At 40.9% G+C, this 19,285-nt stretch overlaps 1 protein-coding gene across 1 annotated transcript in view; it reads left to right on the top strand.

Moving 5' to 3' along the window:
• Positions 1-18,975, top strand: part of LOC310922978 (paralemmin-1-like) — a gene marked incomplete at its 3' end in the record, with an annotated part of 130,687 nt that extends 111,712 nt beyond the window's left edge. Inside the window, exons 4-7 of the mRNA XM_083884019.1 lie at positions 2,184-2,298; positions 2,907-2,928; positions 11,157-11,258; positions 18,236-18,975. Coding sequence (XP_083740145.1) covers positions 2,184-2,298; positions 2,907-2,928; positions 11,157-11,258; positions 18,236-18,975 — 979 coding nt within the window. The remainder of the gene's footprint in view (positions 1-2,183; positions 2,299-2,906; positions 2,929-11,156; positions 11,259-18,235) is intronic.
• Between the last annotated feature and the right edge of the window lie 310 nt (positions 18,976-19,285).

Here is a 19,285-nt window from a genome sequence, read left to right as displayed (position 1 = left end):
GAGAAAGCTGCAGGACAGACAAGCAGTCTGAGTGACAAAATTTTCCATTTGTTTCTGTGGTATTTGGGGAAACGGGACTCTAACACAATCACTGAAACAAACCCCCTGCCCATGCCACAGCAACCCCAGACCCTCTGACCCACTTTTCTTCTTATAAAAACAGTTTAGTAAATCTCAGTCATCAGGTAGCAGACTGGGCCAATGAAGCAGAAATACTAACAGTCTTTTTTATCTTATTCCTCATTGGAATCTGCATTTTCTTTCCTACAACACTTCAGATATTGTAGTTGTTTATCTAACTGGCTTTATTGATGTGGCTGTCTTTCAAAGGCCAGCCCAGAATCTGCTAAGAAGTCTGCTAAGGAACAAGGAAATTACTGGTCCTTGTTGTCAAATGACGACTAAGGCATATGCTTTATAAACTGGGCTAGAAGAAAAGGACATTATTTGATATTTAACAGGTTTACACAGGAAGAATGTGAGGTCTTCACATATATTTGTATGTTTACACATGCACTCTGAATGGCTCTATTACTATTTAAGCCATTATACAACATGTTGCGCAAAACAGATATGATACCAGTGCACTTATTTTTCAAACTAAATTAATATGACTCTTTTGTGTGTTGGTATCAAAAAGCAGGCACTTCTCCTTACCATTGAGCAATTCTGATTATATGAAATGCACAAAAAAAAAATAAACCATGCAAACCAACCTTCATTTTGCATGATTTAATTTTTTTCATTGCTGGACCATATGTAAGAAGACATTCCAAATAAGTGGTGCATTCTCTAGGTCCAAATTTTCCAGCAAGGTCTGTTGGTACCCAAGTTGTTTACTCGAGGATGTATACAACTGTTCACATAGAAACTCTTACCTGGAGTATTTCTGTTATCTCGGCAGAGGTGCCTCAACTGTTAGGCCTACAAAGCGCAAATTAGAGTGATATACATTAGGAACAATGTAAAAAGCAGCCTTCTGTGGATGCCGGTGTCTGGTATACAACCCCTCTACTGTGTAACAGGCACATTCTGATGGATGATCTGTATTTTTCTTGCACTTTTTCTGCATTCTACATGGAGCCTGGAGACTCTCAGTCTACCTGTATTGATTTGTCTTGGGTTGCAATATGTAACCAAAAGTGGTGACACAAAGGCTGGAGTAAACAGCCATGGGTAAGGAAAGTACTAAGTGATGCTGATATGTCACATTCATGGAAATATAGTTCAACAAGCTGTAAGCAGCTACAGGTCCTTTGGTAGACAAAGGAAGTTATAGATAACTATCTCTGTCCAAATGTGTTCATCTTGGCTTATTTTATGTATACATATTTTCTTTTTTTTTTTTCCCCGAAAGTGAGAAAACAAAGACAGTGGCATACATAAAAGGAGGACAGGACAGTGGGGGGAAAGAGAGAATATTCCTGCATCTTCATAAATCATCTCAATAAAAGGAGGTTTGAGTTAAAGTAATGGAGAATCTAAACTCTATAAAAGTGTATCCTAAATAATAATCAACTCATCTTAAGATGTGAGGTCTCAGCTGCTAGGTCTGACAAGAAAAATGAGAGTGCTGAGTGTTTACTGCCTAGCATAGTAAGTTTATTTTCTAAACTCTCTATGTATTTTATTACTCAAAGTCTCTAGGAACCCAGAGTCATGCAGTAACAGTAGAAAGCACAGATAGATATCCCAAAGGGGAGTGGGCAAATTGAGTTCAAGAGAAATTCCTGCCACAACTGGTTGATTAACTGCCAGTTTCCAATAACTATTTCCAGTTTCATTGCCTGGAGTACAGAAACATTAGAAGACACCTATTCCTCTAAATACTACTGCATAGTCATAGTTATATCCTGCACTGTGATTTCTAAAATGAAAGTAAAATTCAGAAATGTTATGGGAATTGGAGTGAAGGGATACTGAAGTATATTTTTAGTTAATCTGTATATGCTTTTGCAGAAGTGGATAAGATAATTACTGTTTTTCCTGTAAATAGATCTGACTGTTTTACAAATAATTTACATTCCCTTCATGTGCTAGGAAATCAGTTGTGAATAATAAGAGACATAGTTATTTCTGATGACATTTGAAATGCTAATTAATACCTAGAAAATTCTCTCCCATTGAACTAATTTTTACATGTTATTTTTGTGTGTATGTGCATGTCTGTATGTCTTCCACAGACTAGAACAAGAAATACAGAAATTAGAAAGTGAAGAATCACAAATATCTGCCAAAGAACAAATAATTTTGGAGAAACTAAAGGAGACTGAGAAATCCTTTGACAACCTGCAAAAGGTATTTAAGAAAAAAAAAAAAAAGACACTTGGGCACATATTGAAACCAAAGTGTACTCTTAGCACCATTTGGAAGCAGCAGTTATGATTCATACATTTAAGGAAAGATTGAGGGCAGTTGCAAAGCATGTAGCTTATACCAGTATGAGCAAGACTAGAAAAGACACAGTGACATCGGGTCTATTCTGGATGGGTTATTTGGATTTTCCCTACCATCCCAGCTTTTTTTGAAGAGGGATTTCAGAGGCTATCTCCCTATCAGCAAGGAAACTATGTGAGGTCTCAGCTACTCTTAAAGATGTCAGCAGGACCCTGAGAGTGTTTCAAACTTCGCTGCTCTTGTGGCATCCAGAGATAGTAGCATTTGCCACAAATGCCCCTTTAAAACATTACAGCCTGTAACAAAAAGCAGAGCACTTCATCTAGTTGCACCATATGCCCCTCCCCCAGTCTGATGACACCTAAATCCAAGGAGCAACAATCACAGTTACCCATTTAAAAATTCCAAAGAACCATAAAAGCAGGCCTAGCATAAAAATCAAGATGTAAAGCAAATTAATCTCAAAATATTAAAGGTTTAACCAAACATCCTATATTTTTCCTTCACAGAGTTTCTCCCACCAGGATGGTGGTAAGTGCCTTTTTATTATTGTATAGCTTTGGGTTCAAAAAGAGTTGTTACTATAGCTTTTTTGCAAAGGTTTAAAGAGGAGATTTCTTTCCTTCATTGTGTGTTTCTGATTTATTGCTAGAGCCATTACCTTTTTCTTTGGTATTTCTATAGTGCAAGCACAAACGTCACTATTGTGGTAAAACAGTATTGCTTTGGCAGAGTTCCGCCTCTTCTTATGCTCACACAAAGGGAAAGAACAGCATGAGTAACTCAAAGCAGATTTCTGTGTTATTGACCCCTTTCACCATGTGATAGCTTTGCACTGCAGACTCCTTCTCACCTCTCTGTGGTCAATCTTCTCCATTGTATGTGCTCATGCTCTGTTCATAAACAGCTGACTTCTATGAGGACTATTCCTAATATAGAGAAACAATTATTAAAAACAGATTATTTCACTGATACAACATACTCCACATGATATTCTTGCAGAAGGAAAACCTCGCTTGGTTGAATGAAGATGTAGGAATCCCTAGCTTTTTAATTCAGTGTCATATGAAGTGTGATCTATACAAAGTGTGAGCTATAAATTTAGGTCCCTGAGTGAACAAATAATATGCATGATTCCCAGGAAGTTAGAGAGACCCTTATAGGTGTCACCCAAGGATCCTTAGGACCCTGGAAGATGTCATGCTAAGGCATCTGCAGATAAATATGTGCACCAGATACTCATTCTCAGTACATGTCTTTGAACAGATAAAATAATGAGGTTAAGACTACCTCCTCCAGCAGCTGTCAACTATATTGTGACTGTAGATGAAGAATATGTAAGATGATCCCAACATTAAAACACTGGGACACAATGGAAGTTACTATGTAGCACTTGAGTTGATTTGGAGCTATCTTTTTCAGGTGATTAATATTATTTTCTAAGGAGGGCTTTTTTTAAGTCAAAGATCTAGTTCAGAAATTTTCACTCCTGCTAGAAATGTAATCCAAGTTTTTTGTTAAATGCTGTTGTCAAAAAAAAAAAAAATCTCAGATAGTATGTTCCATGGTAAAAACTTAGTCTTCCTTCCCTCTGAAGGATTTCAATTCAGCTACCACAAAATGGTAATTGCAAATATTTTGTAGCTATGCAGAGCTACAGCATGGTCATTATTAAGTTTCCAAAATAGGAACAGTGCCTGCAGAAATTAGTAACCAAAGTGCTCAGGAGCTTCTATGACTCCTGCAAGGTCCAGTCTGCCTCTTCATGTGTCTTGTAATAGCAAAGAAACCAAAGGAAGCCCCAGCTAACAATTATGAAGTGGTAGTTTCCCTGAAGGTATGTAGCAATGTAGTACTTCATTAGGTTCAAAAGGAGCCCTCATGCTCTCCAGATTTTGCCTGATTTCAGTGCGTCCCTTCCTGACATACTGAGCCAGAATTAAGGAGAGCTTGTAATAGCTGCAAGGTAACAAAGAACTGCAAAAATACATCAAAGAGAAAAGAGCAACTTGTGCAAGCAAATAAATTGGGGGATTACATCTCAGTGAACTAATCCCTCTTCTCTTCTATACCACCGGCTTTATGTATCTTGTCTCTTCCTCTTGGCAGCTGGTCCTTGTGAGCTGAGATGGACTAGGTCATCCCATAGATAGTCCTGTCCTCTGGTCCTCTACAGACTGAGGCTGCAGGTTGTCCTTTTAGCCCTCCCACTGCAGGCACAATGCAGCCCTGCATCTGCTCAAGGTACAAGCTGAGACAATCCTCTATATTCTCTCTGGCAGTGATCTGAGAGGGTAGCTCATCGGAGCAGGAAGAAAACATGTGCATAGTGTGAGCATTTTGGTGCCATAGATTTTTCCCCTCCTTCAAAACCACACAGAACTTGATTTGTTGCTGCAGATCAGCCATCTGTATGACAACACATGCTGCAGAGGGAAAAGGTAGGAGCCACTGGATAACCCAGGAAGGCTGTGTAAAACACAGACACAAACCAATGACGACCTGTTTGGGCAATTTCTTCAGTTGCTGTCACATCATGAAAGACTCCCAAGTCCATACATCTCATATTTGTTCTGTGTCCCTTTATTGTAAATGCAGTGACAGTACAAAAATTTATTATCTCCCCATTGTTTTCCTGTGTATAATTTTGTACCATCTATATGGTGGTGGCAGAGATTTTGAGTGTGCAGGAAGCACAACTAGAGGATGTTCAGAGCCCAGAGAGGTCCAAGCTATAAGGGAAGGGGAGAAGTGGTGGTGAGCACCAGTGACTGATCAAGTGATCAGTCTACATCCTTCGCAGCCTTCATATAAAGAAGGCTGTGTTAGGCAGGGAGAATTTCTGAGCTTGAAGGCATCCAACTAACACAAATTCCACATTTTCCAGGGTACAAACACACTGCCTTCATAAATTACTGTGTAAGAGAAAGTAGAGCAGAATTGCTGAGGCTGGGAGCTGTGAACCTGTCACCTTCAGTTGTTACTGCCATCTCTGTGGTGGCTTGCAGCTGACAAGCTCTCCATTAAACAAGGTCTGAGATGATGCTAGGCATTACATCATTTGTTGGTGCTCAGGTCTGCAGTCAAAACCAGTATGCAGCAGTGTTATGCTGCATATACATCATGAACAAATGGAAAGGAGAGCTCTTTCTCTATCTGTGTATGTTTATGTCTCAATGTATACATGAAATAAAAGGCACATGAAGATCTGATGTAATTCCCTTGTCTGCTGAATTTGCCTCAGAATATGCATCTTCTGCAATATTTGGCCATTTGTATGCAAACTATATGCTGCTACTTCAGCCAACATACAGAAGCCACAATTACAGTAATTTAATAGTTTGAACAAACCTCTGTTTGAATTTTGTTTGTATGAGCATATATTCAGCCAAAAACTGGTCTAGGAAACCTTACCTGAATTATTTAATACCCAAAACATTGTTTAGAGACTCTTCTGGTTTTCTCTCTGATCTTGACCAGCTGTGCAGCCCAAGAGCAAAATAGACCAGCATATCCTCAGAGGAGTCAAGTACAGCTCTTTGAACAGTTTTTTCCACACTGTAAAAATTCATCAGTGATTGACTTTCAGTTGTAAGCTTTTTGATAACTTTTAAATTCAATCTCCATCTAGAGCTGCCACAACTACAGCACCTCTGGCTACCTGAGTAAAAACCATTTAACACCACCCTTGGAGGGTGACAATTTCCTACCCATCTCACACACCACTCAGTTAGTCTTGACCAGGAGAATAATGTGGGAAACGGTGTCAAAAGCTTTGCTGAAGTCTAAATAAACATCATCCATTGCTCTCTCCATGTCAATAGAAGATGTTATTATATTGTAGAAGGTGATTAGTTTAGTCTGTCAAGATTTGTGCTTGGTAAATTGATTGTGGCTTTTCTCAATCATCTGCTTCATTTGGTTTGTAATGGTTTCTAGGAGGACTCATTTTGTCACTTGCCATGGGGACAATGTAAGATCATTGTGCCTCCAGTTTCCTGGGTACTCTTTTGGTCCATTCCTGTGGTATGACTTTTTTGCCTCTTCTAGTCATCAGGGACATCCTCTGATCTCTGTCTTTCAACTATTATAGATTGTCTCCTTACAAAAATGCCAGGAATTTTCTTAACACTCTAGGGTGTGGATTTATGTATTTATGGACAAAAACAGTATTGAGAAATTTGCCTTGTCACCATTGTTAGTGACTAGCTTCTCTGCACTCCTTAAGCAGCGGTCTTGTATCTTTCCTTCTGCTCGCTGCTCACAAATACTGAAGAACTCTTTCTTCTTGACATTTTTTGCCAACTTTAGTCTTAGCTGATCCATAGCCTTCTTGACTACATCTCTGCATCCCCCTAGCAAGGTGCTTGTAGTGTTCAGTGGCTAACTGTCTGTCTTTCTGCAACCAGTATGTTGCTTTTTCTGCTTTTGATTGCACCTAAAAGTTCATTGTTAAGCCAGGGAAGTCTTTTGTTTAGATTTCTTCCTTCGCCTTTCTAAAGAATAGACCATTGTTGTCCTTTCAGCAGGCACTTTCAAAAAACTCCCAGCACTTACTAACTCCTTTGATTTTCATGGATGCTTCCAAGGGAATCTCTCACAGCTAGGGCATTGGTGTATTAAAGTTTCTCTTCTAAAATTTAAGGTCTTCGTCCTACCACTGGTCTTCAGGGTTCTAAGCAAGACTTTAAACTCCACAATATTTGCTCACTGTATCCAAGGTTTCACTGGTAGTTAGGCTACCAGCATAAGTCAAATAAATCTTGGTTTTGCCACCAGTAAATCTAGCAATGTGCTGGTCCTTGTCAGCACATCCAGCATCTATAGGAACAAGGAGTCTGTAAGACATTCCAGGATGGTATGTGCACAGTTTTGGGGTTTTTTGGGGTTTTTTCTCCAACAAATATGTGGGTAATTGAAGCCACCCGTGGAGACTGGACTCCGTTGGCTCAAGACTTCACTGAACAGCCACAGTAAGGTATTGGTGGCTTCATCATCCTGACAGGGAGCATCCTGACAGGGTGCATAACATCCTCCTTAGTGATGACCCCTCTAATCATGATCCTAAGGCATTTGTTAAACAATACTGCCATGGTCTCCACAGCTCTCCTCTATACATGGAAATACCTCTGTCACATGAAGTGCAACTCCACCTCCTCTTCTTCCTTTCTTATCTTTCTGGAAATATTTGTGGCCATCCACTGTGATCTCCTAATTGTGTGAGTTTTCCCACCAAGTTTCTGTGATTCTTCTGGAATCGCTCACACTGGGCACAAGGCTCTAGTTTCTTTTGCTTGCCTGTATTACATAGATTGGTATACATGCCCTTGAGATGGCTACCTCAGGCTTCTTGCCTTCAGAAAGGGTTGGGGAGCATTTCTCACTGCTCTGGTAGATGCACTCATCCACCATGTTCCTTATGGATGTACAAGTGTGAGCTGTGGACCTTAACACCCAAGTTTGTTTAAAGCATTAAGTCTATCAGAGTCAGACTATTCAGTTTCCTGCAAAAACCTCCACTGATGTTCTTATAAACATGGTGGGACAGCCAAAATCACTGTTCTTCCCCATGCAGCCCCAGAGAGCTTTGTAGGTGGAATGGCTCTGCCCTGGGAGTCAGTATTTGCAGAAGACCCACCACTAATTTTAGTAGTGTTGGACTTTTTAAAGAGAATCCATCCAACCTTTGGAAAATTAAACCATCTGACATTTGACCACAAGCCTCTGTGTGGGAGCTATTCGGAGCACTTCCAAAGGTTTAGCTTTGTGCAAGCACCCTTGAAGGACTACCTTACACCACATATTGCCAAGCACTTGTCTGTCTGTTAATATGGAAAAATGACACACTTCTAAAATTCATTTTGTTGCACGTAGTACGAAAAGACACAGAACTTGTTTTATGGTATCCTTAGATAATAATAACTTATCAAAGATTGAAATGAAGATATTGAGTGCAGTCTGTCCAAATGTTATTTATATTCTGTTGTCTAATGTGAACAAAATGCTAATTTGTATCTCTCCATTTCTCCTAAAATTATCCTCTTATATCCTTTTAAAGGTGTTAAATAAAAGAGACCTTGTTGCCAGTGAGAGAAAGGGAAATGAGCATATTTGCTTTCTTTTTAGGCTGGGTGGGGGAGGCAGCAACACAAGACAGGAACTGGCAGAATCAACCAACCCCAGCTTGTAGTCAAATACCCTATTTCTGACATGTGGCACCACCACTAGTTTCAGAAGGAACTACACGAGAATTGCAATGTCCTCCCAGCATTCCCTTCTCATGATAATGACAGATTGGAGCCCTGAAGCTAATTTTTAAAATGTTTTATTATAATTAACATACCGAGAAGTTTCTAAACTAATTCAATATCTAATGCTTAGCTGAGTACTGTCTCCTAAAGTGAGAAACAAGGGGAAAAAAACAAAAAAACCCAACAGCTTACTATGGTCCACAGATATTTACCACATCAAAGTAAGAGTTTCACCATCAAGCTATACAACTGATTTTCCCTACTGCTAGATGTCAGCAATGCTCAGTTCCCCCTATAGGCACTGGGGGAAAAATCAATATTTGCAAAGAATTTTGCCTCCTGCAGTGTCCTCGCACGCAAACTGTACTGTAGCCATGCCTGTTGATCATCATGAAGTGCAAAAGAAGTAAGGATGATTAGTTAAGCAGTTCAAGTCTGGATTGATTATGACACATAACGCGTGACACATCTGTCACTCAGTCACTGGATGAGTGTGTACTGAAACTACTGTTCCAAAAGGACTCTCTGTGGAATGAATAATTACTAAGTTTGTGCTATTTCCAGAACACAAAGTGCCTTCTTTCCCTGGACCAGAAACACAGTCGCCACTTCTTTGTTTTGAGAAATTACTTCAGTTTTCAATAATGGCCTACTCATTTGTTGGTGATATTTCACAGAGCAAGAGCACCAAGCATTGTACCGATTCCTCATTAGAGGCAAGTAACCCTGCAAAAGAAAGCAGCTGTTGCTGGCCATTGCTCAGTCAGCTGTGTGTCTTAAACAATTATTTTTCTGAGGCTCTACTGCTAAACTTTTCAAAACTTTGAGGATACAGTATGCATTGAAATTATAAAAGTCCATTTGCCAAGTCTGCCATTTGTCCCCTGAAACGTGAAATAAAATAACATTTCCCTGAACAGGCTTGGGGATTTTTTCCAGTTCATCTGCTACAAACTGAACTTATCTTTGTACTAAATTTGTGAGGGTTTTAAATTAATTTGCACTGTGCTTCTGTGCCTTATTTTTCTGACACCAGAAAGGAGGAAAGAGGACTCCTTACCTGAATTACCTACAGTGGTCCACAGAGAGACCGAGTTTCACCCTGGGGTCTTATTTTTCTGTATCCAGTAGCACTGGTGGCCACCACTGACTGCTATGGGAGTAAAAACAGTTCACTAGTTTCAGGCCAAATTTTCCTGCCAAAAAAAGCTGTGGAATTAAAGGTGGCACATCATGTCCTTCCTGAGGACACTACAAGGTGTAGGCATTTTTTCTGGAATGGGTGTTAGCCTATAGAAAATGTGATGAAAGTATCTCCCTTAACCAGAAGCAGTCAAGCAGGTTACAACAGAACATTTCATTTTGTGTCTCATTTCACCAGTTCCCTTTTATGATCAGCACTGGTCAACCTCTCTTACCTGCTTATAGCAACAAGAGGCTTCAAGGAAGGGAGATTTTGCCTCCTACCTTGACACGTGGACTAGGCAGTACCAAGGGCTTGACAAATAATACATTGAACTGGCAAAATACCCTTGGAGGAAAAAGAATGTTCTGTTTCACACCAAACAGGATTTTATATTTGAACAAAAATTTAATTATTTCCATACAGAGCTGAAAAAAAAATCCATCTGATAGGAAAGAATGTGATTTTTGGTTTTGTTTTTTGTTTTGTTTTGGTCTGGTGCCTGAACCTTAAGTCAGTAATTTGGACTTCTCTCCTCTGAGCTCTGCTCTTAGCTCAGCCACTGAATTCAAGCAGAACAATAAATGCTAATTTTATTTAACCCAGCCACAAAATATCTCCAAGGAAATACTTCTAAATTTATTAATATCTCTTCTATAGTACATATTTAGCTTATGATAAGCAGCCATAATCTCAAATGTAAAACAAGTCAATCATTTAAGATAGCTTTCTAGCAATTCAGGATTTATTAATGAGTAATGGCATTGCAGCACTGGCAGGAGCATAATACTTTCTGAAAACCAAAACAGGTACTCTATCAGTATCTACATGAGATTTCATTATTAGCTAAATTTCAGTTTTAAGAACAAAAAGCCAAATTCTGATTCTGCAATATTGGAAACAACTGGTACAAAAGAGCTGGTTTCTTATCCTATTCAGTCAACACTAGCATTTTTAGACCTTTATATCTCTATTTGAAATGTCACGTATTCTGGGTACTGCATTGGATTAGTTCCTTACCTTTCCCACCCCAGTCCCCATTTTAAAGCTCACAGACTTGATAAATCCAGAACCTCCTGACAAATAATTTTATGTGTTCATCTGACATAAGGTTTGAGTCATCTGGACCCATTCCCTCCTGCCTCAGCTAGTCTATTGAACACCAATCACAGGACAGTGACTTTGCACTTTGTTTGCTTTGATCCAATTATCTAGTACAAAGCTCCAGTGACTATTGTCAGGGCTGACAACACTCTGCTGTCTAAGCAATGAAGCCACTGGGGCTCGTAGCACGAATCTAACTGTTTCCTGTTCTCTGACACCAGATGCAGTAAATTACATTTACTCCCAGATCCCTGAACTCCCAACCCTCTATTCACGAACAGCAGAGCCAGTTCCTGGGTGGGACGGATCAAGCAGAGTAGCTGGTAAGTCTCAAGGAACAAAGAATTATAATACTAGTCCAGTAGCCATGAACTCTTTTTATTATATTACTTTAATGAGTCTGGTGTCCCGATATCATATAAATGCCAGGAAATACTGCTTGATGTTTATTTTTGTAAATAAGTCAAGGTTTTTTGAACTGCAGTGAGTACTCTCAAAACAAGATAGCTGAACTACATACAAGTACCAATGGTAAACATTCTTTAAAAAAAAAAAAAGAACAAACAAACATGGAAACATTCTTTTCATCTCTGCTGGCACAAATACATAGTATTTAGGCCAAGGTTTTGTGTCCTCTCTTGTACCCATGCAACTCAAGACAGGCACTGCCAAGACTACATACGTTCTTCAAGTATTTATGTCATTTATACTGCTTTGTATGCCATTCTTCCTTCCTGGGAAAAGGTGGGCTTGCTTTGTGCTTGGAGTCATACAGAGAATTTTCTAACACTTATTTTTCAGATTGTGTGTGTGTGTTAAATGTAACCACAAGACTGTTAGAAGCTGTACATTTTTATTGTTTTCAAAATCCTTGTTTTCTAAATAATGTACTCCTATCTCAAGACCAAATTACTGGTGGCTTCCTAAGAGGTGTACCAAGGAAAGGGATAAAAGGTGGCTTACCTGAGAAATGGATTAACCAGCATAGCAAAGCAATGTCTGCAGCTAAAGCATGGTACACATCTATGAAATGTGTAATTTTTTCTGTAAGTTCTGTTGCAAGCCATCCCAAAATATTTCCTTCCACTAGAGCTTACCCTGGTATGTCTTTAGAACAAGCTTTTCTGTGTGTTTTGTGCCATTTTGTCAATGACAAGAAAGTAATAATTTCTTTCATTTTTTTGGATCACTCAGAAGCCTTGTAAATGTAGTCCTTGATAAATGTATTGTGTATGTGCAATAGATATTCTTAAAGGTGGGCTGTAACCATCCATCTTAAAACAGGCTCAAAGTATAAGTAGATTTTTTTTTTTTTTAAGAAAAGCCTCTGAATCCACAAAGAATCTAGATCCTTCTGCTGGCACGTAGGGATCTTGTCCCAAAGTACTGCATCTTGTTTCACTGTAATTAAAGCTTGCGCAGAAAACTTGTACTTGTGAATACTGGCTGTCATCTTGAAGTATTGCTTTCAGTTCCAACTCTTTTGTCAGGTAGGTTTGTATCCTATTAGTAGATCACATTTTGCAGTAAATACACTTTGGTTAAATAAAGACATTTTAGCACCAACGTTAGTTCATTTTGCAACTACTTTGACAAGCTGGGCTGCTACGTTTTCTCACAGAGAACAAACATTATGCACACAGGCAGATGAGCAAGATTCTGTTATTCACTTCTCTCATGGCAGTGCCTTTTACTGGTGAACAGCTTTCTAAGAAAATCACATATGTTTATGCATTTACTTAGCCAAGTAGCTTTAATGTAGTACCTGTATTGGTCAAAAAACACATTATGCCAATACCTAAAATCACTGCAGTAAAATCACAGTAGAAGACATGAAAATAAAATGTTGACAGAGTCAAAAGCTTAAGCAAATTAGCCAGAGTTGAAATACAAAAGGAACCTGCCTGTTAACTTTCTAGGACAGTACCTTCCAAGAAGTGCTAGAACTTGTTGCCTGAAATCTCCCTAATAGATGAGACATTGTTACATGACACTACTCCATATTGTACATAAAAAGATGTGTCTTGCAACTCTTCTTAAATATAGAACCATAGAATTTTAGGTTTGGGTTGGAAGGAACATTAAATATTATCTAGTTCCAACTGCTCTGCCATGGGCAGGGATGCCATTCACTAGATTGGGCTGCTTAGGGCACCATCCAGCCTGGCCTTGAAAACTTACAGGGATGGGGCTTCCACAGCTTCTCTGGGCAACCTGTTCCATGCCTCACCACCTCCTGAGTGTTTAAATCTGCCCTTTCAGTTTAAAACCATTGCCCTTTGTCCTGTATCTATCCACCCTTATAAAGACCCTCTCCCTCATTTTTATAAGCCTCCTAATGGTACTGAAAGACTACATAAAGGTCTCCACAAAGTCTTATGTTCTCCAGGTTGGACAATCCCAGCCCCTTCAGTTTGTCTTCATGAGAGAGGAGCTCCATCCCTCTGATCATCTTCATGGCTCTCTTCTGAATCTGCTACAAAAATGTTCATGTCTTTTTTGTGCTGAGGATCCCAGACCTGGATGCAGTGCTCCGGGTGGATAGAGTAAGGGCAGTGTAGGGGGATAATCACTTCCCTCAACCTGCTGGCCACACTTCTTTTGCTGCAGCCAGGATACAATTGGCTCTCCGGGGTGCAAGTGCACACTGTTGCCTCATGTCCAACTTTTCATCTGTGACAACCCCCAAGTCCTTCTCCTAAGGGCTGCTCTCATGAGCAGCTTCTCCCAGTCTGCCTTCACGTTTGGAATTGCCCCGGTCCAGCTACAGCTCCTTGCACTTGCTGAACTCCATAAGAGTCTCAAGGTCACAATTCTCAGGTTTGTTCAGGTCTCCCTGGATAGCATCCCTTCCTTCTTTTATGTCACCTGCACTGCTCAGCTTTGTGCCATCTGCAGATTTGCTAGGGGTGCCCTGGATCTCACTGTCTGCATAATTTATAAAGATACTGAAGAGTACCAGTCCCAAGAGAGAGCCCTGAGGAGAACCACTCATCACTGGCCTTCACCTGGACCCAGAGCCATTGACCACAACTCTGTGGTTCCAGCCAGCCAGCCAATTCCTTATCTACCAAATAGTCCATCCATCAAATCGGTGTCTCTCCAATTTGGGGACAAGGATGTCATGGGACACCATATCAAAGGCCTTACAGAAGTCTGGATGGATGACATTTGTTGGTCTTCCCTTGGTGACCATTGCTATTATTCTATCACAGAAGACCCCCAGATTAGTAAAGCATGATTTTCCATTAGTGAAGCCATGACGGCTGTCTCAGATAATCTTTTTATCTTTTATGTGCCTTAGCATAGTGTCTAGGATGATCTGCTCCATAATCTTCCTAAGTACAAAGGTGAAGCTCACTGGTCTGTAGTTTCCCAGTTCTTCCTTTCTGCCCTTTTGAAAAATGTGGACAGCAGTTCCCTTTTTTCAGTCAGTGGAGACTTCACTTGACTGCCATGACTTTTCAAATATGATGGAGAGTAGCTTGGCAACAACATAGAATTACAGAATCATTGACTAGTTTGTGTTGGAAGGGAACTTAAAGATCATCTCATTCCCTCAACCAGTCTGCTAGGGGCAGGGATATCTTCCACTAGATGAGGTTCTGAGAGCTCCATCCAGCCTGGCCTTGAATATCAGCCAGTTCCCTCAGGAGCCTGGGATGCATGTCATCCAGTCCCACGGACCTGTGGCTATTCAGCTTCATTAGGTGATCCCAAACATGTTCGTCACTTTCAGTGGAAGTGTCTTCACTTCCCTCACACCTACCCAGAGGATCAGGTACTTCAGAGAATTGAGAAGCTTGACTTCAGTGAAGACCAAGGCAAAAGAACTCATGGAGTACCTCAGTCTCCTCTGTATTCGTCATCACCAGTTCTCCTTTCTTGTTTGCATAGAGATACAGGGAGGTAAATTCCTCTTGGCCTTTTTTTCTCAACTACTGTCCTTACAGAATTCTTTTTTGTTACTCTTCATGTCCCTTGCCAAGTCCTATTCCAGCTTTGCCTTGGCTTTCCTGACCCCTGACATAAACCATACTCGTGTACTCTCCTCAGGTCACTGTCTCTGCTTCCACTGGTAGATGCTGCTTTCTTACTCCTTGGTTTGAGGAGGTGACTTTAGTTCAGCCATGCCAGTTTCTGGCCTACCTTGTTTATTTCCTACACACTGGGATAGAGCTCTTGCATGCTAAGAAAAGTGACCTTAGCCTTGTAAGGCTTACAAAGCCTTGTAAGCTCTGGTCAGTCCCTCAGTCCTTAAGGACAGTTTCCCAGAGGATCTCATTCACCAAGTCCTTAAACAGCTGAAAGTTCAGTCTTGTAAAGTTCAGAAGTTTGTCTTTGCTCTTTGTCAGGATCATGCTCCTCAAGGTCACCATCTCAAATATGGCCAGGTCCATGAGATTTAACTATCAGATTTTTGCTATTTGCTTCTGAGTTCATTCCCACTGTACAAGTCTTCTTTTAGTGCACAATACTGACCTAAATTTGTGCATCAAAACAGGGAGAGTCTGGCAGATTACATCCTCTTCTGCATTACAAATACCATGCACTCAACTATTTCACATGAAAATCCCCAGTCTGTAATGAAAAGCCATGCACCAAATAATGTTTCTAATTTTCAAAAAAAAAGAAGCGCAGGATCTCTAGGGAAGCTCAAGGTGGTCCTTGTCTCTAAGAAAGTAATAGGTGGCCAGTTGATGGGCTCTCTTTTGAATTGTGCTCAGGATAAATCAGAAACCCCTGCCAGTCAGAGATGATTTTCTGAATGTGCTGTTGCTGCCTCATGGTTCAGCTTAGTTTCAGTTCAGCTGGCCACTCAAAAACCTGCCAGAGTTAGGATCTTCACGATAGGCAAGCCAGCCTCTATTTTTACCACTGTAATGTTGAAAGTTATTGAATAATATCTGCCTGAGCAGCCCTGGTGAGGTCAAGCAATGTTCAGAGCCCATTCACGCAAGGCCTAGTCACCAAGCAATGAACAAAATTCTTCCTTTCTTCTTCCCCCTCAAGAAACTCACCTAGAAAGTTCAAGAGTGTTAGTGTTGGTACCTGCATATCTTTGTTCAGTTATCACTATAAATTAGATTAAAGGCTTCACAGCAGAGACACTTGGATAAGCCATAAAGGGCACTTTCACACCAGTTCCTGGGCTGGGACAGTCCTGAGCAAGTGATCCATGCTGGCTGCTCTCTGAGCTGCAATATGGTAACAGTCTGCCACAGTTTCTCAGAGCAATTGCTTCGTAGCTTAATTGCTACCAGCCCTGGAGCAACAGTTTTTTCTTTATTTCCAGCCTTAATTTCCTGTTTCCAACCATGCCAGCTGCCTTGCAGTCTCCAGCTGCACACCTCAGAGCAGAGCTCAGCTTTCAGCTCTCTTCTGGCTGCTCAGGCTGCTGTGGGATGGCCAGGCACGAAAACGCCAGCACAGGAGGGAGATAAAAACTGCAACCTCTGCTTTATTGTGGAAATGGGCATCCTGTGCCCAGGGTCCTGACAGCTATGGACACAACCAGTGCACAAACCTCCTCAGGCAGTGGTAAAACACAGTCCTTAGAGGCAGTCCACTAGGTTGCCATGGTCAGGGTGAGAAGGGTGCTTCTGCAGCCCACTCTAGCCTTCAGCAATTCATCACCTTCAAAGGCAGAAAGGCTCCTCTCACCCACTATCATCTCTGTCCCCTGGCTCCTTGCAGGTGTTTGTGTGGTGTTGTACTTGACCTAACCAGTCCTGCTGAGGCTGGCTGAGGTCTGAGCAGATGTACACAGCACATAGATGGCCAGACCCAACCATTTTGCCCACCAGACTGCACTCTTAGAGGACAAAGGAGACCATTTCATGGGGAACAGCATGAACCTGCTCACCAACACATTAATTTTCTATCTAGCACTATAGGCAGTGTAATGATGCGTGCCATTAAAAAATTCCCATTGATGATGAAATATTTTGCTTTATATTAAGTTACAGGAAAAGTAGTTCTACTGTGTGTGAATAAAAAGACTGAGGAAATATCTTGAAGTAACAGTAAATTTTTATATTAATTATTATTTTAAATACAAACACACCGAGCTACCTTGATTCTTGGGGCAAGGATATTCTGTATTCACTTGAAAGTAAATCAGGAAAAAAAGCAAACATTCCAGTTTGTGGTATCCCCAGGTAAGATAAATCATGATTGTACCATTGAGGTTCATTGGTGAAAGTGATCACTGTAAGTTTTACAAACACTTGTCACTGCTTGTGGTAGTTTGTAATTAAGTGTCTGTGGATGTCTGTCCAGGAGCCAAAATGTCTTCATATGCATACAACGAATGCTTAAACAAATGAACACTTTGGAAAGTCTGAGATACCTTTGCACGTTTTTTCTTTGAAAAGCTGTCTGGTGATATGTCATCATATCTCAGAATGGGTGTTGGAGCAGAGTAGACTGCTTGTCTATTCCTACTGTGTGGTCTACACTTTTCATCTCATTACATCCTTAACTGCTAGAAAACCTTTGCTATTCTAAAGCAACATCCCTCATACATGTTTTTACCTGTTGCTTCATGACTCTTTGAAAATCAGTTCATTATTACTTTTTTCTTCAACTTTCACAGTGGTGCTTAATGCTTAATTCACACAAACAGGGAGTGCTTCTTGGCTATTTTGTACATTCTCTTAACCTGGAAGTAAAGGTCACCTTTTATATCTTGGTGTGAAAGCTGAGAGAGTTGCCCTGCCACACAGCTGTGGGAGAATTTGTTCCCATGTGATTCTGTTTTCCCACGTGTAGAACAGAGATAAACAATATTTCCATACTCCTCTAAAATGTTTTGAGTGCTAGGGATGGAAGAGTTAAGCAAGGACAAGCACTGATAATTAAATGGTCTGGGCATTGCAGCAAACAAAACTTGTTACTGACTAACTGGCAATTTGATGACAGAAAAGAGGGTAGAGGGGCTCTCTTTGAATTTTGGCAAGTTCAGAATGGAAAGTTAGAGGGCAACCTGCATGCTATCACCTCCCCTTGTCTAAGTTACACCTAACCTCTTGGTGCTCCTAGCTGACCAGAGACAGCTCTGTGAACTGGATGAGTAGGTCCTCTTTGCTGCAGATATGCCCAGCCTCAACCTACATAAAAAGCCATAGAATAATAGTGTACACAGCACTGCATCCCATCTCTAACGTAGAACACTTAGCCATTTAGAAGCAGGAGATAGGAAAAAGGGGCACCATAGTTTTCTTTGTCTGTTTGGCAATTAACCATTCACTGGCTTTTTTTGTTGTAACATGCACTTCCTCTCTTGTTTTCATTCAAGCTTTGTCCACCATGGAAATTAATGTGGAGAAAGACAAACAGACAGGAGAGACCAAGATTGTCTCTGCTTCACCTGTTGGCCTAGATGAGGCCCATCAAAGAGGATTCAAAGTCTATGATGATGGTTCCAAGGTAGTCTATGAGGTTCACTCTGGTGGCACAGTGGTAGAAAATGGAGTACATAAATTAAGCTCAAAGGACGTAGATGAACTTATGCAAAAAGCTGGACAATCAAGTGTAAAAGGAGGGTATGAAACAATGACTGTGTCAGACAAAAATGTGGTAGCCGATGGAAACCTTAGCCATATGAAGGAGCAAATGCTCTTCAAGGAGGCAAAGCTGGAAATGGTACACAAATCCAGCAAAGGACGTGCTGTGAACCCTCAGCCACAAGACAAACCCTGTACCCCAGAGGCCAGTGCAGATCAGCCGGTGACAATGATATTTATGGGCTACCAGAACATTGATGATGAAGAGGAGACAAAGAAAGTGCTGGGCTACGATGAGACCATCAAGGCAGAGCTTGTGCTGATAGATGAAGACGACGAGAAGTCACTGCGGGAGAAGACAGTGACTGATGTTTCCACCATGGATGGGAACGCTGCTGAGCTGGTCTCTGGCAGGCCCCTGTCAGACACAACAGAGCCCTCCTCTCCCGAGGGGAAGGAAGAGAGCCTGCCCTTGGAAGCTCCCCCAGGTACACAAAAGAAAAAGCGCTGTCAGTGCTGTATTGTCATGTGAGCACCTCCTTCTTCCCCGCTCCAGGCAGCTCCTGCTCCATCACTTACCTAGACCTCACTGTACTTCTAACTGCAATACTGTGAACTGGAAGTGAATGCCTCCATTGCCTTGCAGTTGGGTTGCTTTTCTTTCTAGTTCTTCAGGAAGAGGAACACATGGTTATTTTCCCATCAGGCATACTGTTTTGGTGTTGGGGAAGGGTTGGGGGTTTTTGGCTTCTTTTTCTCTTTGTGTTGTTGGTGATGGTGTTTTGGTTTGTTTTTTTTTTTCCTTAATACTACAGAGTGAGAGATAAATGAGAAATGGAACA

Source organism: Zosterops lateralis (genome assembly GCF_965231275.1).
Source record: "Zosterops lateralis genome assembly, chromosome: Z".
Lineage (NCBI taxonomy): Eukaryota > Metazoa > Chordata > Aves > Passeriformes > Zosteropidae > Zosterops > Zosterops lateralis.
The sequence above is the reverse complement of the archived record's forward strand: the minus strand, read 5'-3'. Positions and strand labels throughout refer to the sequence as shown.